The following is a 27,855-nucleotide window of genomic DNA, read 5'->3' on the forward strand; positions in this document are numbered from 1 at the left end:
CTTTTGTAACCTCATTAAGTTTCACAAAAAGGCTAAATGACATTTTAACTGTGATTTGCTTCTTTAATTTTATGTACTGGTATTTCCTGTTGCTGAAGTAGGACATTACGTTTGGAGGAATAGAATATTAGAGATAAAGGAAACTTTTTTTTTTGATCGACTGACTGTCGGCCAGTATTGTTTTTATTGATTTCTTGGAAGTAAAAGACATTGGACTTTTGAGTTCAAATACAAACTATTCAGAAACACACATACACAACACACAAACAAAAAAGGTTGAGATCTTATTTATACCTTATTTCTCCTACTTCCTTATGAAGACAAATATAGACACATTCTGTAGACAGATAGCTGTGCTTTGGTTCTCCTGGCTCACTTTTGGTTGCTAGCACAAATTAGAAAAATCTAATTTGTGGAAGAAAGCTAAATTAAGTATTCCAGTAGGAAAATAGTTATAGTTATTTAACTGGTGATGGCGTATACTACATGGACAATCACAGTGCCCATTAAATGTCAGTCATAATGAAGAAATAGGTGGCATTTAAGCTGCAACTTGTTGTGAGGACATTACGTTTAAGGTGCCAATCAAAACGAGAGAGAGAAAAGAAAACAATTATAAAGCAGTTACTGTGCCAAGGAGCATTGTAGCTTTCATAATGACTGTCACAAACAAACATTTATTTGCTTTGTAAGCTAGTGCGTCAGTAGCTTCGTTGCCACTATGGTGTCCAGGGGATGTACAGTATGTATGCTACTGTAGCCTCTCGGGTGGCAAATGATTCTTGGATCAGGGTGTCATGGAGGCAAGATGAGGTACTTGCTATTCCTTCACCGTACTTTATGAGTGTGAGGGGCTGACCCTGGGTCACTAACAGAAGCTGTGATGATTTTCCCTGGCAGGTCTAAACAGTTCCTGCACTGTGGTTGTGACGGTACAGGATGAGAATAACAACCCACCAGTCTTCTCCCAACATGAGGTACGAGAGCACATGTTCAAACATTCACGCACATGCACAAAGTTACACTTCAACGGTCTGCTCAGGACATGATAACATTACCTTTGAAAAAAAGGCAGGCCATACATCACAGGCTATCATAAATGGCTATTGGACTGCGGGCTGTGAATCCGCTCTGCAGGTCACTGATCTAATTTTCCTGGCTGGGAACTAGATATGCTCTCTAATCTCAGGCTTATAGCGATGGCACCATGTTACTGGAAGAGTTTTATTCAGTTCTTTGTACTCTAAGTGGACTGTGTTTTTAGAGTTTAATCTGATAAAGCTTTTTTTGGAGAGTATTTTCCACTCATTTATTTATAGTCAAATCATCACTACACAAAAATATTCACTGCCATTAACGTGTTAGAAATTATGTAAGGATCAACATTGTCATAGGTATTACAATTTCACAGAAATTGCTGCATCAGCAGGTTCTTTATTACAGCAGCTTACTAGTATGAATCTACACAAGAGAGTACTTAAAGTGACTCTCCAGCCAGAATATTTGAACATATACTCCCTGCTTGAAAGGTGGCTGTAAAAAGATTATAGTTTATAATCTAATCATATTAGTTACAATATATTATAATGCTGACAGGTTTTCACAGCAGACAAAGGAAAAAAATCTAAACATTTACAGAAGCTTGTCTGTTTTTCAAAAATCCATATTTTTCCTCTTCCCTGTAGTGCTACTCAAGGTAATCCACAGACACATGCAGTTTCATGTGGGAACTATTTTCTTTCTACTGGTAGTTCCTACATGAAACTGCTCACAACAAGGTCTGTGGATTATCTTGAGTCATGATTTCTGGAAAGAGACATTGCTGATGAGTTTTTCAAATGGATTTTTTTGGCTCTTTGAGCACCACAAAGCAAAATTCAAGAAAGGCAAAGATCTCTACGGGTGATATCTCTAAAACTCAGCAACTTACACCAAAACAATCTATTTAGATAAATAGCACTACAGGTAAGAGGAAACGTGTATTTTTGGGGTGATCCCTTTAAGGTGCCGACAATGGCCCAAAGTCCCTTGTTTGCTTCTGGCCATAGATCTGTGCTGCATGTCATTCCCCATCTCTCCCTCCCCTCATTTCCTGTTATTGCACTACTTTGCACTACTACGTTGTCTAATAAAGGCATAAAATGCACAAAAACATAAGAAACAAAAGATTAGCAATTATAACAATTATTTACTTTCATATTCTTTTGCATCCTCATTTCCATTTATATATTTGCAATAATAAAACATCTTTGGGAACTACTGTCCAGTTGAGCAAGGCATCATTAACGCTGTAGTCACAGGCCCAGCACTAAATGGGACAGTGGTTTCCCTTCATTTTGGCATAGCTGCTGGTATGAAAGAAAAATAGGCTCAAGATAGGCAGTTACAGAAAATCCCCTCACTTTTCACCCACATGTTCCGCATAATAAAAGAGAAAAAAGCCATGAGCGTTGGGAGATACATGGGAGAGCCATCATGCTGTGATAATGGGGAACCAGTCTCTGGCTGTCCTCTCTGTTGGACCATAGTGACACTGAAAGAGTGGGAGCTGTGAAGGAACATTTTATTTTGAGCAGGGAGAGCCTTTAAATTTAATAGTGGAAATTGGCTGTAGAGCTTTGGCATGAATATCCAGACCAATAGCAGGAGACAGTATAGTTGAATACAGACTTAATAAAAGATTGTACAATATATTTCTTTTGATCTGTCGTCATGGTATTCTTTGTGACCTTCAAGCACATGTCTCTCAAACATTGCTGAATGCTCATTTTCAAACTGTTACACACAAATGTGCTCACTTGTTCGGATAATCCCCACCACACACACACACACACACACACACACACAGATACACAAACACAGAGGTGGAAAATGCTCTTGAGCAGGTCACGCCTGAGAAGTGCAGCTTTTTCCATGGCGATGTGAAGGCAGCGCTATAGGGGGTGGTGTGGGAGGTGAGTGGTGACAGGGCTGGGTTCAGCGACCCTGTGGATGGGGCCGCCAGATCAGAGGCATGGCTGCTTCACCAGAGGACATCTGTGAGTGGCAGATTAAACGGCTGTCTAAACACACAGAGGTGTGTGAATAAAGGTTAGCTAACACCTGGAGGGCAAACGTATACTCACATGCAGTCACATAAAGTCATGACAGTGAGTCAATCTGTGACTTTTATTGACAACCACAAAATTGCAACATCATCAACAGGTCTCTTGCAAATTTACATTAGCCTGTTAACGATATAAATAATTAATTTCATTATTTAATATAGAATGCAGCTGTTAATGCAGAGTCAGCTGTGAATAAAACGTTAATTGTTAAATTTTTAATTAGTCTCTATAAACAATAAAGTAATATTTTATAATCGAAATGAGCAGACGGTAGATTATTACAGCAAAGATCAATCAGAGGTATTATACAGTAAGTAGTAATGATACAACTTTGTCATTTACTTTATTGGCTTGATAATGAAATGCTCAAATCTTTTCTTTTTGGGTGGGATGTTTTCCTTGAGGGGCGTCCTGTCAGTGGGGCTTGACGTGAGCTGAAATCTGATAAAAAATTGCTAATTAGATCGAATTTTAAGAATTTTATTATAATATATTACTATACATGGGCACACATGAGTGTCTTGTCGACAAATGAATGGTTTGTGCCAGGTAATCATTTTCCATCTCCTCTCCATCAGTACGGGCCCTTTCACATCCCAGAGAACGCTCCAGTGGGCACCACAGTAACAGCTGTGCTGGCAGGGGATGCAGATGTTCGAGGAGGAGACAGCTGGCAGGTGGACTACCATTTAGAGTCTGGAAATGAGGAGGAGGTCTTTACATTAGTGACAGACAAGCAGACCAATGAGGTCTCACTCATCCTTTCAAAGGTAAACAACACAAACCATCCTGCAACCTCTGTACACACACATTTGAACACCTTATTGATTACTTACCACGTATGCCAAGATCAGCCAAAAGAAACTGATTTAGATCAGAAAATCCAAATTAAACTGATATGTTAATTGTTTTCTTTATCCTGTTTAGGGTATGAGAGAGCACAAACACATTTCTCCTCTCAGGAGCACAAATATTAATGTCAAGGACAATTTTTGGCATGATGGCCTGTATCTGACCTTGGTGTCTGTGCAGTCCTAAGAGATCATTCAGTAGCTGGCCGTGTCAAAATAGCAGTCACATTTAACTCAAGACATTTTTACGAGGACATGATTTTAATATCACAGTGTGTGCATGTGAGGCACCGACAGAAAGGTTGGAAAAGAATATTCCAATACGTCAATACTTCAGTCCCACATGCCTCAAATAAAAAAAGAGTCCAGATGACAATGGAATGTTCTAGCCCAATAATCTCTCCTGTCCCCGGGGCGCATCACCCTTCGCCTGCCTCGTATAATCCAGCAGGGCGTTTTAGGGATGCGTGGGGGAATGATTGTGTGTTTATCTATGCGTGTGTGTGTGTGTGTGTGTGTGTATACTCTAATGGTCTTCTCTCTGTAAGTGGGCCAGGCAGGGGACAGTCTATTATTTTCAACCTCTCTGTAGGAGCTGACGAACATGATTGAACAGTGAGCTGCACACACTCCGCTGAGATAAAGCAGGAGATGTCAAAAAGCTAAAAATGAATCTTGTATTATTTCAGATTAACACACAAGGACTTCTGTCTTTTAGAAATTATATTATACAGATTAAATTCTTCTTCTCTTTGAGCAGCTGTGTTTAAAGCTCATGTATTGACCTTGTAAGATATCACTGTTACTAACTTTGTATCAGTAGTTTATTTATCTTACTTTAGTGAAAATTAAAGCTTAAATTCTTCACAAGTAGAGCCCCGGTGGATTAAAATGCACTTGAGCAAATCCTCTAATTCATTGCGTTACAGTGTGAGGTCAGTCCCAGAAGGCAGACACATTTCATTATTAGAAATTACACACTGCTCACAGCCCAAGTGAATAATTAGATTGTGTGAGCAGACACTAATGGCAGTTTACCACAGAGGCTAGAGGCTGCCGATTGAGGTAAATGTATAATGAACCTGGGGAAGTGAGGGGAATCTAATCAGGATGAAGAGAACAGGAAATATTAGACATTACGTCAAATGTAAAACCATTCTGTTAAAGAAAAAAATGAAATAAGTGAATTGGACCATGTTGTAACAGTTCAATTAATCATAGTAAACCAAAAAAATAAATATTCCAGCGCACACCAGGATACTAGGCTTGACACAAATTTATTAATAGATCACATTAAGGAGCGAACTACGCGTTTCGCATCAGACTCGCTCTGTGTTTAATTGCCATCAGGTGTGCCCTTAAATAATCAGGTTCTGATTCAATTAATCATGTCAATGAATCCAAAGTTATCAGCAAATAAATCTTTAATACATATTCATCCACTACTAACTAAATGTGTGAGTCATCAGTTTAAAGTGCAAATCCTGTAATGTAAGAAAATGTAATTATGTACAATTATGTAATTATATGAGAATGATATAACTTTATTCACATAAATGGGATATTTATCACAAAGAGATTTGTTTTATTCTTCATTTTAACTTTAATATTGTATAATAATGCAGTGAGTGTAGAAACAGAATTTATAACAAGCAAGCAGCACAGGACAAGTTGTGTTTTGTAAGAAGACATGTAAGGAAAGGGGATTCAACAAACAAAATGGTTTCTTGAGTTTGTGAATTTAACTGGGATGAATTGCCAAGTATCTTCTCACCACAGAGAACAATAGCAAGACTGGAGATATTCGATATCATAGATGAACATATCTAGAAATAGGATTATTCAGTATCATTAGGAGGCTAAAATGTTTTTATGAACAGAAAAGTCTCATTTAAAAGGAAGTCGAAGTGTAGAATGGCACCAGTGTGAATAATGTATCTCATGTAATGGTACAGTTATTTAAAGCAGCTATAATTAATATTTTTGTATTAACAATGAGTTAAATGGCTATACGTATGTGAAAGGAGTCACTTGTAGCGACAAACCCACAGAGAATTATCACCAGACCTTGCAGTTCCCATACACTGCCACCCACTGGCCAGCCAAACTACTTGAAAAATGCATGTTTAAACAAAATGAAGTTTTAATAAAACAAGTAATAAAACACTTAGGAAAAAAATCCTGACTGAGGTTGTCATAATTCATGCATTAAAGGGTTAACTCATATTTTCGGGTAAAAGATATCCAGAATAAAGTAGTATCATCATGTGAAGACTTTGAGTAATATAATGGTTCAGATGACTGACTATAGCCTTGAGGGAGTCCATGTTCTGGTGCACTGATAGCACACTGAGTAGTTTGATGTGTCACTTCCAGTCAACAGCAGTACGCATGCACCCTCCAAGGTCTGCTTCTTCTCCCTGGCAACAGAGACGCACTCAGCCAGAGCAGCATGATGTCAGGCGACGCTGGTTTAATAATGTCTGGTTTCATGGGCAGACAGAACACATTTAAGGGTGAAACCTGACAGCAAACACAAGCTTCAGGGCAGGATTCAGAAGATTACATTAAAATAATCAAACATCTGTGCCTTCAGTTGGATTCTTTCAAAATCTGTGAAATCTTCAAATGTATGACAAGTATTCAAATCACTCATTGCACTGTAAACTCATAACTGCAGTTAATATTTCCATACCCCCACTATGAAACTACATTTTTAATCCCTCAAACAAACAGGTTGCAGTTACTATTTTTAGTGTCCAGATTACAGTAATCCTATCACTTGATATCTACTACTCCCAATTTTGCTGCAAAACGTTGGACCTAAATGTCATACATACTGTACATCCCAGACCACAAGTAAAAGTGTTAAAGTTTATGGATATATTTATTTGTTTATCTGTGATTTTACACTCTTTTACAACGAAGAATTTATATATTGAATACCCTGCAATGTCAACATAATTTCATATATGTTTTATGGTCATAAATATCTACTTAACAATGTATCCAGCTTACACAGGGGTATTTATTGCATTGTAACATAGTAGTTGCTCTCAGTGCATCATCATGGAAAATGTTTAATTACACACTGTGTTCGTGACACAGTGAATCAATTGACTCAATTCCCTTTGACCATTGTTTGGTTCATATTGGAAATACAGCAAAACTCTGCCAGCAAATCCAGTTTCCTTGGAAGTGAGATAAGGGGACTAGACACAGGGGACTGTACTGTGTCCCTCTCCTGCTGGAAAGTAATTTCCCACTTAACTTTTGTGGTATCTAGCAATGTAGATAGCTTGGTTTTATGCATTCAGTGAAAAACAGTGCCCTGGTTACTGTGGATGTCACTGTCAAGAGTTTTCATTGAGAATTATTTTCTACCAAAGACAAAGTATAGTAACTAACCAGGATAATCAAGATATTCTCTGGAAAGGCACACTGCAGTTGGCCTTTTTTTTTTAAAAAAACGTCTATTGTATTGGGGTCTTAAAATGTCAGCAAAATTATGTCAATAGGTTTCAGGGAGAAAAATGTTTTCTGCAATTTGGGTGAACTGGCCCTTTAATGCAATTCCCACATTTTGTGGCATTATTTTTATACATTGCACATCATTTATATCTCATCATTTACAAGATCAACAAAACTCTGTAAACACTGAAGGATTAACACTATTCAGAATCAGAAGTACTTCATTGATCCCCGAGGGGAACATTTTTAGGAATATTTGTCCCTGTATCCCCCTGTGTGTGTGTGTGTGTGTGTGTGCATGTAATTTCATGTGCATATGTATGTTTTCACAGGTCTTGGACTTTGAGCGTGAGAGTGAGTACATCCTCGTGCTCAGTGCTCAGAACCCAGTGGCTCTGGTCCGTGGCCGATACGGACCTGCATCCACAGCAACAGTCTCCATCTATGTTGACGATGTGAATGAAGGTCCAATCCTGTCTCAAAGCCATTATGAGGTGACTGTCAGAGAGGGCGAAGAACCAGGACGGGTTATCGCCACCATCCGAGGTTACGACCCTGATTCTCACCCAATCAGGTAAGCCTAAGAACTGATGAATGCTGTAGAAATAATCATCTACTTCACCAATTCAGGAAGACAGAGGCATGAAATATCACAGTTCTAATTTTACAGACTGGCACGTGTTTTTATGCAGATATTCTCTTCAAGGGGACACCAAGAAATACTTTTCAATAGGGAAGTATTCTGGTGAACTAAAGACTGTGCAGGCCCTGGACAGAGAGGAGAACAGCACGTATACCATGGAGGTCATTGCAGTGGATGGACGTAAGATCACTTTCATCATTTCTTAAAAGTAAAAATATTAATAATATGATTTGATCTGTGGATTTCTATACACATTCGCTTAAATGTGACAGTCACTGGACCAAATTTATTTATCTTTCTATTGAATAATGTTTATCTTTAACTTTGCACATCCTGCTAATAAGTAACAGAACACCAATAAAAAAAAGTGCACATGCCTGCACTTATTTACATACTGTCCACACAAATCTATACAGACAAACAAAGAGTCTAAAGAATACAGATGTAGAAGAAGAGACAAAGTTGCAGGAGAATGAGCTCAAGAGAAAGCAGTGTGAATGCAAGTCAACAGAAAACAAGGTGAAGAATGTTGTTGCAATGTACTGAACTGGTGTATCATCATCCAGAAACAACAATACAATACAACATTCAGATCTAGGCAATGAAGCGTCAGCATCTCATTACATCTTCACATCTCTTTTGTTCCTCTTAGGAAACTCTTCCTTATCTGCATCCACCCTGGTGACCGTACAAATCCTGGATGTGAATGACAACAGTCCAGTGCTGGTCGGAGACTATTCCTGGAAGTACCTGTGTACGCCTCGCTGGGAGGACCAAGCTCTGGTGCTGGCCTCACGGGACAGTGACGGGCCACAACATGGAGGACGACTCAACTTCTCCCTGCGCAGTGATGCCACAGTCCGACGTAACTGGAAGCTAACACCTATTAATGGTGAGGTGAACGCAGACTAGGTGAACCCAGTCTACCCACAGCACACAGTATAAGTCTTGTGATTCACGGTGAAAAGAGAGGACAGTCAGGTAAGGTCACATTGTTAGCATTGTTGGGAGAAGGTACTTTTCTAATTTAATCAATTAATTTTTTTATTGATTATCAAAGTAGACACATTTATAATAAAGGTGTTTCAATTATCATTTGTTTTTTAAGTCAGGTGTTTCAGTTATGCCCAAGTACTGTGGTCTGATTCTGGGTGCCAACATGGTCTCAAAGCCAGCCAGAGTGCTGCTAAATGGATTAATGCTAAATGTCATTTTCAGCCCAAATCAGCCCACAAATCCTAAACAAATCCAGTGACCATATACAGTGTGGCCCAGAGCTGGCTTACATTTGGTCCTCAAACGCTGCAAGACAGCAAGTTGTGCTGACACTTGATCTGGGTTACCAATCATTTCAGCCTCAGACTGGAGCCATCACAATTACTAATATGGACAAATGTATACATCACGCCGTAGTTTGAGATGGTTTAAGATGGCTATGTGAATGTTGTGTCATCTAATATGGTCCAAGTAAACTGCCAAGTCCACTTTGCTAAGAATCAGCCTGCTTTTGCATAATGTAAAGAGTAAGAAAGTTAATTTATTGAATAGGACAGGTTGTTGTCATCCAGCCACAAGGCCATGCAGTGTGACACTGCTGATGAATAGATTTTTAAATACAGCCAGTAGACACTGAGTTGGCCACAGTGTGCTAAATGTTTTGAGTTACTTTGACGTATATGAATTAAAATAGGGGACATGTCATCCATGAGTACAGAGAGTCAAAAAAACAGAGTGATCTGGCCCTGAAGATGTGCAAATTGCCCTGTTCTATTTTCTTCCTGCATAAATTCTTCAGTCCTATCTCAGTGTAATTATCCTTTTTTTGTAGTTATAAACTGCTAGTGTTGGGCGCAATGAATGCAAACTATTTACTGCTATGACGTCTGTCATTAAATCATTCAAACAGTTCAACCACTTCCCTCTCAGGTTTTTTTTTTTATCTCCCTCTTTCACTCTGTTCCTGTTGGTATTGATTGAGCCCAGCTGTAATGATATCTTCTGTGTAATTTCTTTGGCGTCACCGCTGGGTTCCTGCCAGCTAAAGGCTAAAAAAAGGAATCTCCCAGAATGCTTTGCACCTGGTCGCAACCAGTAATGGTTGTACCAATAATGTGTACTTGTGCCAGTATAATGTCTCCTGTAGAGTTGCACAGTTTGCTTGACACAACCACAACCTCTCATGAAAAGAACACTTGTGTGCATGCACGTGTGTGTGTGTGTGTGTGTGTGTGTGTGTGTGTGTGTGTGTGTGTGTGTGTCATGGCCATTCATCTCAAGTCTTTCAGAGACTCCCAAATGTACCATTTTCAAATAACTGACAGCTCTTTTCAGTTCTTTTCAAAGCAGAAATTCAAGTAATGAGGCACTCTTATTCCACTTACGTCCACTCTTGATGGCTTTTCATAGCAGTAAGAAGATACATGTGATATTTAATAGCATTGTAATGTAAAAATACTTTTTGGTATCACAATTATCCCAAATAGTTCTGGGTAGGTAGGTGGTCATAGATCCAACTTGCAAAAATGTCACATCAGAAGCGAAGCAGTGCAGAAAGAGGATAAAGACATTAACAGCTTCTATAGAAGTGCTGCAGAACTCATGTTTTCCTGACTGACAAATAGAACATGAAGGGGAATGATGGTGAGGGGCAAGCGTGGAGTTTAAGGCCCTCAGATAAGGGTTCAAACAGCTTGATAAAACACTTCTCTTTACAAGACAGGGCTTTTACGTCATGCAGCCAGGCGTGTATTTTAGACTGATTTACAGAGATTAGATAAAGTCACACACTCCAGACCTCTCCATACACAGCTCCATCAGTCTCTCTCATTCTGTGTGTTGTGTAGTTATTCAGTTGTATGGATGTATTGTTGCTTGATCTTTGTTCCTTTGGTGGTAGAAATTGTAAAATATTGTAAAGCTGCATGTGATGATCTTTTCATAGTAAAATATTGACGTGTACCAGTGCTGCAGTTGACTCCTATAGGATGTACAACGCATTTAGCTTAAATTAACTCCTTTTCAGAATTGACTTTTCTGATCTGTGATGTACACTGTAGTGCGCTGATACTCAATTGTAGAGCTGCATAGGAAGTGATGCTTTTTTTCTTATGAGAAGAAATTATGAAAACAATGTTGTGTACCATTGCATGTGTTTCTTGATCCACCAAATACAAGTACAAGGCATCACACACTTTCTCATCAAAAGTACAAGACTGCTGTTGTGGATTTGGACCTTTTGTTCAGAGTGCTGCTACTGTGTCAAGTTATCACACTGAGCTTTGATGATAAGTGAACCGTTACCTCATATTTCAAGTAAAAAGAGAAAATGCTTTTGTCTAATGTGTAATTTTATAACAAAAAATGTATTAAATGTTTTTGTAATTTTCTTAACCAACAAATACATTTTTTTGTCCTTCAGATACTCACACCAACCTTTCCTTAAACATCCCGTACCTGGCCCCTGAGGTCTACACTGTGCCCTTCACCATCTCTGACAGCAGCTCTCCTCCCAGGAGCACCTTCATAAACTTGCCAGGTAATGCTGACTGAGCTAAAATGAGCACAGGGAGGTTATGGGACAGGAGCATAGGAACAATCAATAGAGATCAACTCCTGTGTGCCAGCTTGTCCTAGCACTGTTCTTGTTTAATAATGATGTAATGGGGCTTTACAAATGATTTTTCCACGCTTGTGATTACACAGCTCTCTTAAGACTGTGTTCTGCCCAGTACAGCCTGCTGGCACCTTATATACATAACACATAACTTCTCATACAAGGTACAAGGTCATTTATTTATAATTGTTTTCCCTTGCCTGAGGTTTTTGCAGTTAAATTAGTTTAACTTCTTACAAAAAAGTCACATGTGCAGCATATGTGAAAATGGCATTTTGTGTTGTCTTCTATATGAAATTCAGATTTAATATATGGTATATAACAAATATAGTCATATGTATGGGCAGGTAAAAATGTGCCTTTCACCTGTCACTGTACAGAGTTTATATGAATTATTTTCTGAACTCCCCAAATAAATCTTCCAGTAATTATAAGTTGAGCAGTGTTTTTGGTTGGAGTAAAAGTGTTTAAAAACTTAAATTGTTTTGAAGAATCAGGGCACCAAACATCAATCCTAAACACAACACAATTTATTTCAATGAGTTATGTTTCCTGTTTAGTCAGAACTACTCTGTTGTGTGATGTTAAAAAAGGCCGGATCTGTGAGTTGTTTTTGGTTTCCCTTTTTCCTCTCTTGTTAGTGACGGTGTGTCCCTGCAACGTCAGAGGGAACTGCAAAATGGCTGCCAAGCAGCTGCAGGGCATGCCAACTATTCAGTCTGCAGTGGGCATTCTGCTTGGCACCTTTGTAGTCATAGGTAAGCAGAGAGGCTGACAAAAACAGTTTTAATGCCACTGTAACATATCATAAACATATGTGCAATTGAGAATGCATTATACGCTCCATTACAAGCTTTACTAAAATTGTATTTGGTGCAGGGACATTGTACTGGATATATTTTTCAAGGCTTCATGATACTGTGCCTATATTCCCTATATTTTACAGACAAATAAGCAATAACATAGTGATGGTGTTGAATATCTCAGTGTTTTTTTGTTGTTTTTTTTTATTTCAGGAACTATCCTCATTGTTGTATTTGTGAGACTCTCCTACCAGAACCCCAAACGGCCAAGCAAAACTAACCAGGAGAGAGTTCCCCTGAAGATTTCAATCAATTAGGATGATACTGTATTATCTGTCCTGCTTACTGCCCTGGCCAACTGGACCAATGTAACAATGTTGTTTTCAGGGCACTGAATTCATTAAGTGACCGTGAATGTCTAAAAATGAATGTATATTTCAGTTATTGGATCAAAGTTCAGATGTACACTAGCCTCAAAGCAAAATTACATGATACGTTAGATTAGTCAAGATGTCTAATGTGTGGTAAGTGCTTAGGCCTGTGCCTCGGACATGATGTTGACTTGTGTTTTAAGTTTGTCATTTTTTATTGCTATAAACCTGTTAATTTGTTCCAAAATGGTGCATATTTACTACAACAGAGTATCAGGGAAATGGTTAGGGGAAAATATTGAGAGATTTCGGGAATAAATTCATAATATTACAAGAAAAAGTCGCTATATTTCAAGAATCAAGTTGTAATTTTACGAGAAGTTATAATCTTTGAGAAAAAAGTTGTCATAATTCGAGTTTCAAGTCATAACTTTAAAAAAGCTGACTTCTTTTATGTACATTTGACTTTTTATTCTAGAAATATTGCGACTTTATTCTCAACATTTTTTTCTTCCTCTAACCTCGGCCCCAATACTCCATTGTAATTTACACTGCATGTACCTGTTATTCATTTATGTTAAACACATCTGGTCATTGAACTATGATGCTATCACCTTGATTCCTAATTATGATAAATTGTTACAAAAAGATTGTTGTAAAACCATAAATCAAAAGAAACATGCCTGTAAATGCTGAGATGTAGTTTAATCTAATTTAACACGACAGAATTAAAACATGTTGCAAGCACCATAACTGCATAATTTCATTTAGCTTCAAATTTTCACATATATACTTTCGGGCTATTGATTCCATCCAGATATAACTGTATATAAGCTGCACTTTAATTCTGAGCCTTTCATACCTGTAGCAATGGAATTGGTCATCATTCATTCACTGCATGAAATCTTTTCTTTTCTACCTGCTAGCTTCCACATTATAAACCAAAACACTTTAATGAGACAGCCTTAAATCATCCTGTGTTTGTAACTGCATTAGCAGCATGCTCCAGTCTCTGTAATTAAGGCTCTATAAATGCTGACCCAGACAACCTAACAGGCAAGCAAAGCTATATTCAGACCAAAGTGTTGCTATGAATAGCTCAACAATTGAAGGTCCACTGAATGACACTCTCCCAGCAGTGTCCAACGAACCAATGACCTCTTATTCATTCAAAAGACAAAGCTTTACAAATTTATAAGATGCTACATACTCATCCATTAGCCTGCTCTGACAAAAGTTTAATTAATTTTGGATAATTGTTCCTCTCACAGACACCATTTTTGAAACTAATGAGCCTAAAAGCTAAAATTTGGTTGAAACTTCTACACAGACAGATACAGATAATTTTTGTCACCAACCCTTTGCTTTAGAATTGAAATGAATCCAACTTTTAAAGTTCAACAAATTTAATATTCTTTGTGAAAAGCTTAGAGATTTTTGGTTCCCCCAGTCGCAGTGACAAACTCACTGAGAATTATACAGAACTGATCTATAATAAAGCGACTGTACACTACATTTCCAGCATGAGTGGGAAAACAGAAAGTTAGCAACTAGCTAGTGAGGAGAGTCAATAAAGTAGCAGGATAAAGACCTAGATGTTTTTCACAGGAGTTGGTGGAGACCAAACCAGAGCTAAAAGACAATTGAATATTCATCAAGTGGCCAGACATAATTCCAATGGGATGATAATGTTGCTCCATGTCTGCTGGATGTAACTGTTTGCTAACACATTGTCCATAACAACTTGATAAGATGATTACATGACAAGACTGTGTCTGTTAGCATTTTTACAGTCCTTCTGTCTTGCATTGCCCCAAAATGTATCAATGCAGCTTAGTATGACAGCCCTTTAACTGTGACTAACATAACATAACACTGCATTAACATAAACCCAACCCTAACTCTGACACTGGCAGTTCTTTGATCCTAAATCCTTTTGACTTGTCAAAGTAGGAAAAGCACAGATGTTACTAATAACATTAACTTTGGCTCTGTTCTATTCAAGCCAGCATGAACAATACCATGACCATGAAACTGAAGCAGCTAAATGGAACTCAGTATCATTAATTATCATTAACACCTGTGCTTTTCCTACTGTGACATGTCAACCTGTATTCCATGAAAAAGGCTTATTAACCCAAATTAAATATCTACAGACAGCTATATACATATTATGAGTCACTATCACCAGGGCAGCACAATGTGTAAGGTACCACATTGTGGTATCAGTAATAGACCAACCCAAGTATTTTCTTCACAATTGATAGCATAGAATGAACAGTATTAAGGCATTTTAAAAAATAAAGTAAAGAGTAAAGAATCACAGAGTGGAAATGATGATGACGTACACACTTACACAGAAGCGGCCTCATCTGTGTGAAGGTTAGCAGCTGTATTTTTTTATCTCCCAGGTTAGAGTTAGTAGATTCTTGTGGAATGGAAATAACCACATTTTCAGCTGCTCATCATCTGTACCGGTCCAGCAGGCATGAAATGAAGGAAAAAATATGGCAACAATGAAGCAGAAATTAGATGGCAAATCTAAAAATAACCACATTTACATATTCACCATTACAAAAACATTCAGACAAACATTTTCAATGTGCAATGACTCACAAAATATACAGACAATGCTGCTAATAGCCTACGCACCCACTGCCCGTTTATATGAAACTATTTATATCTCAGGCTAACTGTTCCAATCAAAGCACAACATAGCTCCAAGTAAAACAAAAGTACACTGAAGAGGACCCTGAGGGAGAGGAGAGAGCAGAAGGGAAGGGATTAGCTTGTGACTTGGGTCAAGCATTACATCTGGGAGGTAATGAGCCTCCAACTTTAGCCTTGATATGTCTCAACAGATCGTCCAAGGACAAGGATGGTTCAGCCAGCTTGGGGTGCAAGGCCACAGAGAGAAATGGGGGTGAGATTTCCAATCACTTCAACTAGCTTGGGAAATGAGAGATAATTCACCACATATGGATGGACACTCAGGGACAGGAACAGTGGAGCAGTGGCCGGTTTTCCCCAAGAGGCCAGCTGGTTTTCCATTGCGCTGTTACCGGCACAGACGAGTGTTTTTCCTAAGTCCCTCCTCCCTCTGAGTTTCCCCGCAGCTACAGCTATTTGAAGCTCATTCTAAGATCATGTAGTTTCACTTTGGCTCTAAACTTGACAGTTTTCCCAACTGTAGCTGGTAGAGGCTTGCTGTGTAGACATTTCTGATAAGTCTTCCATTAATATAAATACTAGTAACCACTAGTAATAGTAATTTTTCCACCTGAATCTCGCTTAACCATTGATGCAGCTACAATATGCATATGTATAATCAATATTTTATATTAACATGGATCACATGATTACTTGTATGAAAAGGGGTTGTTCATACTGATAAACCCACAAATAATTATCACCTCTGCAATTCCCCTGTGTTTTAGCATCTTTCAGCTCATTGTTTTGGTTTTCTGTCCCGCAACTTTACTGTTTTGGTTCACTCTCACTGCTTTCATCAGCATCATTTAAGTAAACAGCTGTTTACAATGAAAAGTCTCAAAAAACAACTGTATAGTACCTGCCCAGCACCAAACAATTTACAGACAAAGTTAACAACTAGCTGGTGGACCATTTAGCTACTAAAGACTGTGGTATTTCCTTCAGGGGTTAGTTAGACCAAAAACAGAGCTAAAAGGAGAGTGAATACTGGACTCACATGAGGTGGACACAAATAAGACTCCAAATGAATGCAAAATGTTGCTATCTGCTGGATATGTAAATTGGAAGCTATCAATTTAGCCATATCCACCTTATAAGGTGATAATATGTCCAGTGTTTACAGCTTTTTCCTGAGCAAGTGGGAAAAGGTATTCCAGGTATAAAGGAATAGTTCAACATTTTGGGAAATATGCTTATTCACTGTCTTGCCGACAGTTGATGAGAAGATTGATAGTACTCTTGTGTCTGTATGGTAAATATGAAGCTAACGGCAGCAGTGCGTTAGCTAAGCTTAGCACAAAGACTGGAAACAGGAGGAAACAGCTAGCATGTCTGTCTCCAAAGGTAACAAAATCCACATACCATACTAGCATCTCTAAAGCTCACTATTAACACATTATATCTTGTTTGTTTCCTGGTGGTCTCCACCTGGAATGGCAAGACTCGATTTTTGTATAAATTAAACAAACAAGGTATAGTGTTAATTAGTGAGCTTTAGAGCTGCTGGTGGGCAGATTGTGTTACCTTTGCACAGGGTCAGGTTAGCCGTTTCCCCCTGTTTCTAGTCTTAATGCAAAGCTAAGCTAACCAGCTGCTGGCTCCAGGTTCATATTTACTTCTCTGTCTCCAGCCACATTCCAACTTCCTCATTGCCATTCTCCATTTTACCTGCTCACCAGAGGCCCTCTGACTTTTCCATTTGTCCCAGTCATCTCACTGACTCTCCCTCCTGCTCTGCAATCACCCCTTTCCCTCCAGTCCCAGTCACCTGACCTTCCCCGCCCACTTGCTCACCTGCTTCCCATTTCCCTCAATCAGCCCAGTAGTACATATACCGGTTCATTTCCAATAGTATTCTGCCAGATCATCAAAGTTACCATATGCTTTGTACTTTGGCTTTTGAGCCACCCGACTCTGCCCCTGCCTACCTGTACCTGTCTGCGTGCCTGCCTACCAGCACCTGCCTGTAAGCCTATGTATACCCTTGCTTCAACAATAAATCATTGAACTCTACCACTCTACTGACTGCTTTGTCTGCGTTTGGGTCCAGTCCTGCATTTCTGGAGTCGTGACACTGTACAGACATGAGAGTGATATGGATCTTCTCATCAAACTCTGGGCAAGAAAGCGAATATTCCCAAAATGTCAAAATATTCATGTAACAGATAGACACCCCCAGGCCCATACTAAAAAATATCCAAAAAGTGGATCACATCATTTAGTTTTGACTTAGTGAAAAACACTTATCTGCTGCCAAATCACTTTGAAGATAGAGGAGAAATCTGCCTCCTTGGAAGGACTTCACTGCCATGATCACCATCCATAACTACCTACTACTTAAAAGTGACAATTTAATTCTTAAAGTCAGCCTAGCAAGTCCCTAAGAGCTAGATCAATAAAATAAGGCTGCAACAACTCAACTCCTCTTTGTTTTTCTATGTTCATTAGGCAGAGGTCAACTGAAGGTTAAATAGCAAAAAATGAGTCCCTACATCTCTTTTGCAGTATTAGAAACTGTCCTGATATGATGCATATTTAACCAGTTTGAGTATATCCATCTCTTGTGGGTTTGAGAGAGTTTAGGCACGAAATCCAATTTGTTTTTGAAGTGATACGGATCTACTCAGAGGCTGAGGAATACGTCTCTATGAGAGACCAGTTCATTGTTCATTTGAGTGATTTCTCGTATCTCCATACATTAGAAGTGTAGAGCTTAGGTACAGATTCATATACAGTGCTCATTTGCATTTTGATTGCAATATGTTTGATTACATTTCATCTGGAAGCAAACACCTTTTTATCATCTCATTTAACACCACTGATTGCATTCAGAGCCTGCAGGCTTTCATTTGAATATCTGTGCAATAAAAGCTCCCTCCAACAAAGCTAGAGGAGCATATAGGACGTCTGCTTCCTGTTAATATTGTACTAATGGAAACTTAAATCTTAAAAGGTTAAAAACATGAATGTTCTCCCTTTGAAATGACCTCAAGAAATGCTGCAATAAATGGCAACTAACTTGCTCTTTCAGTATATTATGTTTGACTAATATAAATTGCCAGCAATTACTGGCAGTTGAGAAAGGTCAGAGGCTGTTAGGTTTTTCCATTTGCACGATAAATTGATTCACTGACAGGAACGGTGCTGCATAACATCGACACAACTCACTGGTGTGTTATGTTGCATAATTGTGACTGATGTGCTCCAGCTGTCCACTTTTACGGTAACCTCACTTTAACAGTCGATCTGGCAGTAACTTTGAGTGGAGTTGACTTGTGATTGTAGGGGGCTGCAAGGCTGTCTTGTTTCAAACTGTCACTGGCAGCGTGAGAAGCTGTTAATCCTGTTTGCTCCAGCTGTGGTGGAATGTAAATAAGTACTTTTATTCAAGTACTGTACTTAAGTGCAAATTTGAGGTACTTGTACTTTATATTCTACTCCACAACAATTCAGAGGGAAACATTGTACTTTTTTACTCCACTACATTTATTTGACAGCTTATAGTTACTAGTTACTTTACAAATTAAGATTTTACATGCAAAACATGTGATGAGCTTATAAAATATGATGCATTGTGATGCATAGCTCCACTTTGACCAGCTACAATGGTAAAATACTACTTACACATTAATGCAATCACCAATAATAACAATCCAATATAAAATAAAAATAAAATATAATGTAACACTTTCAGCTGCAAATTTTCTGCATTGTGACTACTTTTACTTATGATAGTACATTTTTCTAATAAGACTTACATACTTTTACTTAAGTGACATTTTTAATGCAGTTATTTTTCTATTGCAGTATTCCTGTTTTTACTTAGGTAAAGGATCTGAATACTTCCTCCACCGCTGTGCTCCAGACTTAAAACAAAAGCAGATTCTTAACTTATTTACATTCTCAATCTCATATGTTAAACTTTTGCGTTACTGTTATAACTTCATCCAGATCTTAGTATTCATTTAGTTTTTTCCTCTGCCATCTACTAACTCTCGTCATTCCAGATCCAGCCACTCCATCTTGCCCTGCAATAACCTGTTTCCCACCATTCCCCTTACCTGATCTTACTTACACACTCCCATTTCCCTAATCACCCTGGCAATATATAAACCATTTCTTCTCCACTCATTCCCGACAGATTTTTTAGTTTGCATCTGCCTAGCTTTCCAGCCTTAGTTTTTGCCTGCCTGATTCTGCCTGCTGACCCATTACCTGACCATCGGATTTATGATTATCTACCTGACCCCCATCTGATTAAGTTTGGCTGTTTTTGACCTCAGTAAACGTGTACTCTTATCTTACTCTGACTGTCGTAGTGCCGTGGTTTTGGGTTCAAACTTGTCTGAGCTGTTACAGTTACATGCTCTATTGAAACAGAATCACTTGTAAAAAGCATATAACTAATGTTTACAGCAGTACAACCACCAAATAAAGAGGATGAGGGTTTTTGTGTGCAGCAGAATTGCTCATTGAGACACATGAGAATTAAAATGTTTACAAGAAAGCGAAAGAGAAGGGGTCATAGGTCTGTCTTCTATTTTCTATAATTCATTTAATACAGTAATTTGATGTTCTGAACAGGAAAACAGTTTAAACTGCTTGTCACATGAAATGGACATTTGACAGAGTATGTGCGTCACTCCTGCTATTTATGGCTTTTCAGAGACTGTAATCACTCTTACATTTCAGACTATTAAGACAGGAAGCTGGAAATCAACAATTTAATTCAAGAAGCAGCTGGAATATACGCACATGAAAGCAAACCAGACCTAACTGTCAAAATGCTGCCCTTGCCCTCTAACATATGGGGTTTCGAATGTGTTCAGTGGTAGATCAGCAGCATAGTCAATTATGACTATGAGAATTTTTATTTGTGCCTTGCTTGATTAGATTTCTTCATAAAGTCATGAGGGATTAGGCGTTCACACAAACATCAGTGTATAAATGAGATATTTTGTTAAAACATATATTTAGATTAATCTGATTTGTTCCTCTTCATTTCTTCCAAAATATCTTATTTGTTTTGTCTAATAATTTCATTTATTTAAACTCAAACTATTATTGAGTGGACAATTCAACTAAATTTTAACATCTGCCTCCCCAACCACTCAGACAATTAACATAACATGACAATAGAACAACAGAAACATCACTGACTAATAAACGCAGAATGCTGTATTTATTGCTTAATCAACCATCATCAGCAATCATATACTGTATAATGTAGAATTGTGAATATAAAGGTGCTTAAAGGATAAGACTGACAATATGCTATATTTATATTTTCAACAAATCCCATGAAAAGACCAAAACCAACAGCCTGTTCCAGTCTGTGACAATAAGAAATATAATATATAGAATATCACCAGGTTTATCCTTTAATTCATCAAATACAACCCAATTAATCAAACTGCAGGACAACAGAAAAACACATTATGTATGATAATTACTATAAAATATATTACACATAGCATTTGTGGAAAATGCCATGTGAGAGTGATAGAGGCACTGAGCAAAGTGTGCTGGAGAGGACCATGAAAGAGAGGATCAGGGTTCAGGACAAAAGGGTGCTAAATGATACAATATCCAGAAGGGGCTGATGAAAGCATCATGAAAACTATTCTGTAGCACTACACACGCTGTACATCACAGCACATGTAACAGCTAATCAGTCTGACATGAGAAAAAAAACAAAGGAGATGAAGATGACACCCACAATATGCTTTCTTATCATCATCTTCTTTAATTCTTTTTAAACATATTTCCTCTATTTTATTACCCATCAACCCGTTTCTATGGTAACAAGAGGCTTTTGTGTATCTTTTCACTTGGGCATAATTGCATTCCACTTATGTATGATTTTAACGTAACTTGTTGCTGAATATTCACCAACATTCATAAGGAATACTGTACCTTTAATTTAAAAAACAATCAGTAGCTGTTGTGGAGCTTTCTAGCCTACCACATGATCTTCATCAGCAGATGGAGTCCAGCTGCCGTGGAACTGTAGATTTTCAAATTTTAACTTAAAACTTTGAGGTCTTCTTGTCCATGTTGGCTTAAAATTTGAGTTTTAAAGTTAATTCTTGATCTTGGAAACAGTTCACAAAGCAATCTCACCTCAAGATCCATTTAGTCCATATAGATCCTCAGTGATTTTAACCTTTAGGAGGAAATGGTCATCATCACATAAAAATACTTGTTTAGTCATTTTTTATTTGTTATAAGGAGGAAAGTTGCTATTGAGCATCCACAGACCTACATCTCCTGCAGCAGAAACGGCAAATTAGCAGCCAAACAATTACATGAAAATGTTCCAGTCATTCATTCCTCTCAGACTCACTCATCCCACACACATCATCCACAAGCACTGACACGTCTCAATCTTGGCACAAGCATTTGCATGATTGCACTCCTTAGACTCAACACAGATCAATGCAAGGTTCAATAAGGGACTATAAATAGAAATGATGACCACCTTTTCATTGTACGGTTAAAATGATCATTTCATGGAGACACTGAAAGAGCAACAGGCACTCGAACATTAAGACATGGCAGCCCCCACATTTGGAAGCTCTAAGGCTTTAGTGTAACAATGCTTTAGTCTTGAGAGGAGAGAAACAAGCCCCCACACACAGACACAGATGCAGACACACATACACACAGTCCACCTACACCATCTCTGTTCATTGTGAATGTGGCCTCTGCCATCAGTCATGAACTGAACCTTGAGTGGGATGAGACCTGCTGTCCCTGTGTGGGCTAACTTGCTCTGAAATAGTCTCAACCAAACACATGAGAGATGGGTTAGAAGGAGAGAGGAAGAAGAGAAAAGGTTGGGGAGGAGTAGTAACACACTCAATTTTTCCATGAAGGTCCTATGACCGTCTCCTCAGAGTTTCCTTTAATGTGAAGTGCACAGGGCTAATTGATCCCTGACTCCCAAAAGAGTTAGACTTTTAGCAGTTTTAATCTAATCTATCCAGTCACAGCTCTTAGAGTGCTGCATCACAATTGCACTTATTCACATTTAGATACTGTATATAGCATTGCTGTTTGATCGGTCACTGTATACTGTACAGTTCGTCCGTATGTAGTGTGTTTCCAGGTGCCTCTGAAAGACATGTTTGTTCAGCAGATTACTTAAGCTCTCAAGATCTTAAGCTCTCCATATCACCCCTCACTCGTTTTTTTTATTATCTTGAAACAACAAAATAAAACCTGTCAGGGAAGCAACATATAATCAAATCAAGTACACATATTCCTTAGGATATACTACACAAATACACAAAAACAAATTCCATGCCCATCATCCCACCCACCCAACCCAAAACAAGAGGGAGCCTGGAAAAAACTCCTCCCTAAAAAATACAGAAACAACATGAAGATATACAAGAGAACCACAACATGCTTATTAAGCTCAATAAGCCCAGTCTAGTCCAATAAAGATTGTTGCTGGCTATTCACAACAACAAAAAACATGCTCAAACTCATCTAAAGTTTCTTGCATTGGGATAATCTCTTGTAGGGAAAGTGATAGTAAAACTGATAGTAGTTTATCATACCACATTGATAGGGTAAGTGAATATACATCAAGCAACACATGCAGAATTGAAATGCATGAGGCATACAAAATGAACTAAGCTGTTTAGCATATTTTTAAGAGCTATCACCGAAAGTACTATTGTATTGTATCCTTTACTAATTTAATGCCATGACATTCCTCAATCTCTATTTGGACAGAAGATCAGGATCTTGTGATCAACTGACACTACCACATTAAATGGAAGTAAGTCTCAGGTTCTCCAGGTCAGAACACTTAACAACAAGCTGCAAAGACATAAAAAGACCTCTATATTAGAGCCATTGCCATGAAGATTTCTGTTTTCAGTTTGTTTTTAGCTTGGATCTGCAGGTATAGTGTGGAATGTTTGTTTCAGTTGCTTATGTGTTATATTGTGGCATTGTGTTGTACATTTTAATAGATTTTATAACTTGTCAAGTGTGTTTTGCTACCTTTCATTGCAGTCTGGTAGAAAAATGGATGGATGTATAAATGGATGAAACGATAAATACATCCATTCTCTAAACCGCCCATCCTGTTCAGGGTCACAGGAAACATGAGCCTATCCCAGCATGCATTGGGTGAGAGGGGAGGTCCATCCTGGACAGGTCACCAGTCCAACACAAGGCTACAATAAAGGCACTGAATTATAATAATATCATAATCATATTTCCTGAAAATACATCCATTCTTTCTTCTCCAAACAAAAAAACAAAAAAACATTTAATTTACCCAAATGAGATGAAGAAAGACACTGAAATACATTGAATGACTCATCTAACTACCTTGTTTTACATTTGGAATATATTGTTCCATTCACTTAAACTGCAGAGCCCCACATAGCATACAGTGTACTTCAAGTAAAACATTTTCCTTTGTACTCGCCCTGTATTCGTATGTATTTTGTCTTTGTCTTATTCTGCATTCATCTATTCCACTTTTCATATGTTGTTTGGTGATAGAAACCAAGCTTTCTGATAATGCTGTTTGGTTTTTTGAACTCCTTAATAAGATGTTATTCCCATGAACAGGGTGCATGCTGTAGCAGTAAAAGTATGAGATACTGAGGCTTTCACTGAAAAAGCAGGAGATGAGCATTTATGTACAATGAATAAAAAAGTTAAGCAAAAGACAGTGAAGCATGACCTACATTAGTCAAATAAAGCCACAGTTATAGGTCTTTCTATTTTTACAGCTCTCATGTAACAATAGTTCTTGTCATGTGATGGTTGTAATAATGCCAATCATCATTTCACAATAGTGGACATGCTTATCTGTCATCAGAAGAGAGCTCAATAAACACTAAGTGGATGGAAAGAATCTTAGGGCAAGAATCATCAAGCCGTTAACTCAGCAGCTGTTAGGCGGGTTGTTTCTGTAAGGGATGCAGGCTGGCCAGCACTGTAGGTCCACTGATTACTGTTTTTGCTTGACGGTGCTTTCCAACATCGGGCCGAGGTCTCGGCACACATGTGACCCATTGAACGGTGACTGGAAAGCTTTTCAAGTGGTGCTTTCAACACCAGGACATAAATAAAGCTAAAGATAGGGCGATGAGGCTTCACCCAGGGTTCTGGTCAGCTAAGGCTTTTTATAGACACTCTGATTTATAAAAGGCTAACAGGGACTATTTTTGACCCAGTGGGTTTGGGGGATAGGGATCTTGGAAACTTGTGACGCTTCTGGGTGCATGACTGACCCCTCTGACTTGAATGTGTTGGCGGTGGTTGGTTGTGGGAGTTGTAGCAGATAGCAGATGCGGGATGGATCACACTGGCTTGGATTGGAGACAATCCAGAGAGACAGACAGTGAGATGATCACATGGGTCTATCCCAGTCAGACCCATTAAGTTATCATATTACTCTTTAATTGGTCTGTCTGGGGATGGAATTTAAATAAAGCTTTGATTCACTCTGCTTCATTTGGATTGAAATGAAATGTATGATTTGTTTCAAGGGCCAAGTACTATATATACCTGAGGCAGCCCTCATGTTAATCCAGTGTTTCTGAGTCCATGTCCGGTTTTTAATATGATGTTCCCTTTTTACTTTGTTTGTAACAACATACCAGTATTGGCAAAGTGAAACATTTATTCTTAGCCACGCCAGAAGCATGGCTCTATGACTTGCAATGTCAGTCTATCTGTTGCTCGATTGGTCCACCACTTTTCCAGACTGAAATATCTCAAAAACTATTGGATGGATTGCCACATTTTGTACATGCATTCGTGATCCCCAGAGGATGAATCCTACTGATTTCAGTGATCCTCTGACCTTTCCTCTAGTGCCACCATGAGGTTGACATTTGTGGTTTTGAGTGAAATATCTCAACAACTCTTGGATGGACTGCTGGAAATTGGTACACACATTCAATGCTCACCTCAGGATGACTTGTAATAACTTCAGTGATCCCTTAACTTTTCCTCTAGCACCATTATCAGGTCAAAATTTTTATTTGCCCAATGCTTTGGTTTATAACCAAATACCTCCCAAAATAATGACATTCCCATCAGCCTCAGCTGTTGGCCTACTTTGTGTTCAGCATGTGAAAAGGTAAAACTAAGATGGTGAATCTGGTAAATATTACCTGCTAAACATCAGCATGTTAGCATTGTCATTGTGAGCATGGTAACATGCTAACATTAGCATTTAGCTCAGAGCATCACTGGACCTAAGTACAGCCTTACAGAGCTGCTAGCACGACTCCTGTTAGTCTTGTTAATACTTAAAAAGTCACTGAGTAGGTCACACTTGATGTCTAATGATCAACATTCAAAACAAAAGGCAGAATACTGGGACCCCTTATAAACTGAGAAGATGGCATTATGATGAGGTTTATATGGTGTGTCAGCTTGATGGTACACCATAAAAAAATCTGCAATAGTGACAAAAAGATGCCTCTAAAATGTATCATGTCAATAGTCAGTACTGGAAAATGGTTTGGTCTATTAGTAATTCACGCTAAGGAAATTACAAAAATAAAGCAAAAAACTGTCCAGCCATTTTTAACTAACGTTTATTATAATAATGGGCTTCCGTGACCACTGGTTTATATCAACTCTCATCAACCTTGACTGAAATAGCTCTGAATGTAAATCTTTGATTCTTAAGTCCACTGGAGTTAGTTTTACGTATCTACTCAGCAAGCCAAATGCATCTGACACTGATTTTAAACAGACGTGTATGAAATAAATAGGGGTTGACTGAGCCATGATGCAGCGCCGACTTTGTGTGTTGCTATAGACACCCTGTGCAAACAGTGGATGTTGGATTGACTTTAAGGGTCACCGCGTTAAGTCAGTCGACTTCCCTGAAGACCATGTGGGTGTCCATTGCCCTCTCAGAATATGTCATGGCTCAATGCTGGGTAACCCCACACTGTCAAGATCAGGTGTCAGGGGTCAGGGTGTGACTGTCATCCCTCACAAACAGTACAGACTATCAGCATCTCAATCAACATTTACTGTAGCCCAAAAATCAAATATCAAGGCCAGAGGAAGCTTTTCTGAAAAATAGTCTATAGATCAAAGCCTTTATGGTATGAGTTGACAGCCAAGTATAGAATTACAGATCATGACCTCTCTCCCATGACAGTGAAGCTCTGTTTTCTTTAATTATCATAACAGACCACCAACAGAGTGCCCAAGAGAGGGAACCTCATCTCTTCTCCTCTGCTGTGATTTATAATCCACTCTGTGAACCAAGGCCACTGCCTGACAACCTTAATGTTATTTGCTGTACAAACACAACCCATAAAAGGTGCATATTGTTTGGCAAGTTGTTATGGTTGTACCTCAAATCCGACCCTGAACCTGGGTGAAGGCCAAACATCAGGAGAGATGGGTGGTGTTGGCAGTTGGTTTGGCTGGAATAAGTTGGAGATCACAGGCCTGTCCACTGAACATCCACACACAATAGATAACATGCTGCTAAATAAAACTCCCTAATGAATACAGAAACACACACGTGTCACCAGAGGGGTCTTTAAGGGAAAGATGCTTCAGATATTTTTGCAGTATGGTTTTATTTTCTGACAGGGTGATGGCGATGGATCACTGGCTCATAGACAAGTAGGGAAGATATGAGCTGGCCAAGCGGTTGTGTTGTACATGTGCTGTTTGTATCCATGGCAACTGCACCATGGCTGTGTCCCCTGATTACAAGATAGAGTCGCTGTCCTTGACAATATTGAGAAACTTAAAATGATTTCGGAGTGGAGCGTCATGTTTTCGGCTTTACTGCTGAAACAGAAGAAGTGACTCAGTCTGCATAAACTGCGGCGTCATAAAAACTATGAGATTAGGGAGTTTGATACAGTAGTTTGGTTTAGATAAAGTAGCGATTGTGGTTTAGTGGAACATGTGGTTTGAGCCTCTGCAGCTTCAAATATATTAGGTTTTGTTCAAATTGAAGTCATTTATCAGCAAAAGTCTATTATATTTTGTAAGAATGAAATGAGATAATTAAACTTCACTTAAGTGGCTCTGTAGTCATTTAGTATTGCACCTCCATAAGGTTGAGGGATTCACAAGAGACAAATTAAAAACAGAATAGTCAAAGTCAAAGCAGCAGAGGCCATGATAGTTTATATTAGTCCTTAGTGTGGGCCAAACTCCCAAAACACTGGATCCTACACTTCCCATAATGCAAATCAATAGGATCTTATGTGAATCCCCTTCTGTCTGGTAAAGGCCTACATCTACAGCAGTGGTGGAAT

The 27,855-nt window shown here is 38.5% G+C and overlaps 1 protein-coding gene and 1 long non-coding RNA gene across 3 annotated transcripts in view; one reads left to right on the forward strand and one right to left on the reverse strand.

Moving 5' to 3' along the window:
• Nucleotides 1–13,625, forward strand: part of cdh16 (cadherin 16, KSP-cadherin) — a 27,191-nt gene extending 13,566 nt beyond the window's left edge. The window contains exons 11-18 of one of the 2 annotated variants that reach the window (XM_044205756.1): nt 901–977; nt 3,686–3,877; nt 7,762–8,003; nt 8,122–8,252; nt 8,725–8,964; nt 11,491–11,607; nt 12,327–12,443; nt 12,702–13,625. In XM_044205756.1, the coding sequence (XP_044061691.1) occupies nt 901–977; nt 3,686–3,877; nt 7,762–8,003; nt 8,122–8,252; nt 8,725–8,964; nt 11,491–11,607; nt 12,327–12,443; nt 12,702–12,805 (1,220 nt within the window). In that variant the 3' untranslated portion in view covers nt 12,806–13,625. The remainder of the gene's footprint in view (nt 1–900; nt 978–3,685; nt 3,878–7,761; nt 8,004–8,121; nt 8,253–8,724; nt 8,965–11,490; nt 11,608–12,326; nt 12,444–12,701) is intronic. The other variant, XM_044205763.1, reaches the window with a different exon arrangement.
• Nucleotides 5,558–18,204, reverse strand: LOC122880725. Its single transcript, XR_006379017.1, has 3 exons — nt 17,240–18,204; nt 15,216–15,328; nt 5,558–6,441 (listed from the first exon to the last, which is right to left on the reverse strand). It is a non-coding gene; the product is annotated as an uncharacterized LOC122880725 (long non-coding RNA).
• Nucleotides 18,205–27,855: the final 9,651 nt, after the last annotated feature.

Source organism: Siniperca chuatsi, linkage group LG1 (genome assembly GCF_020085105.1).
Source record: "Siniperca chuatsi isolate FFG_IHB_CAS linkage group LG1, ASM2008510v1, whole genome shotgun sequence".
Taxonomy (NCBI): Eukaryota; Metazoa; Chordata; class Actinopteri; order Centrarchiformes; family Sinipercidae; genus Siniperca; species Siniperca chuatsi.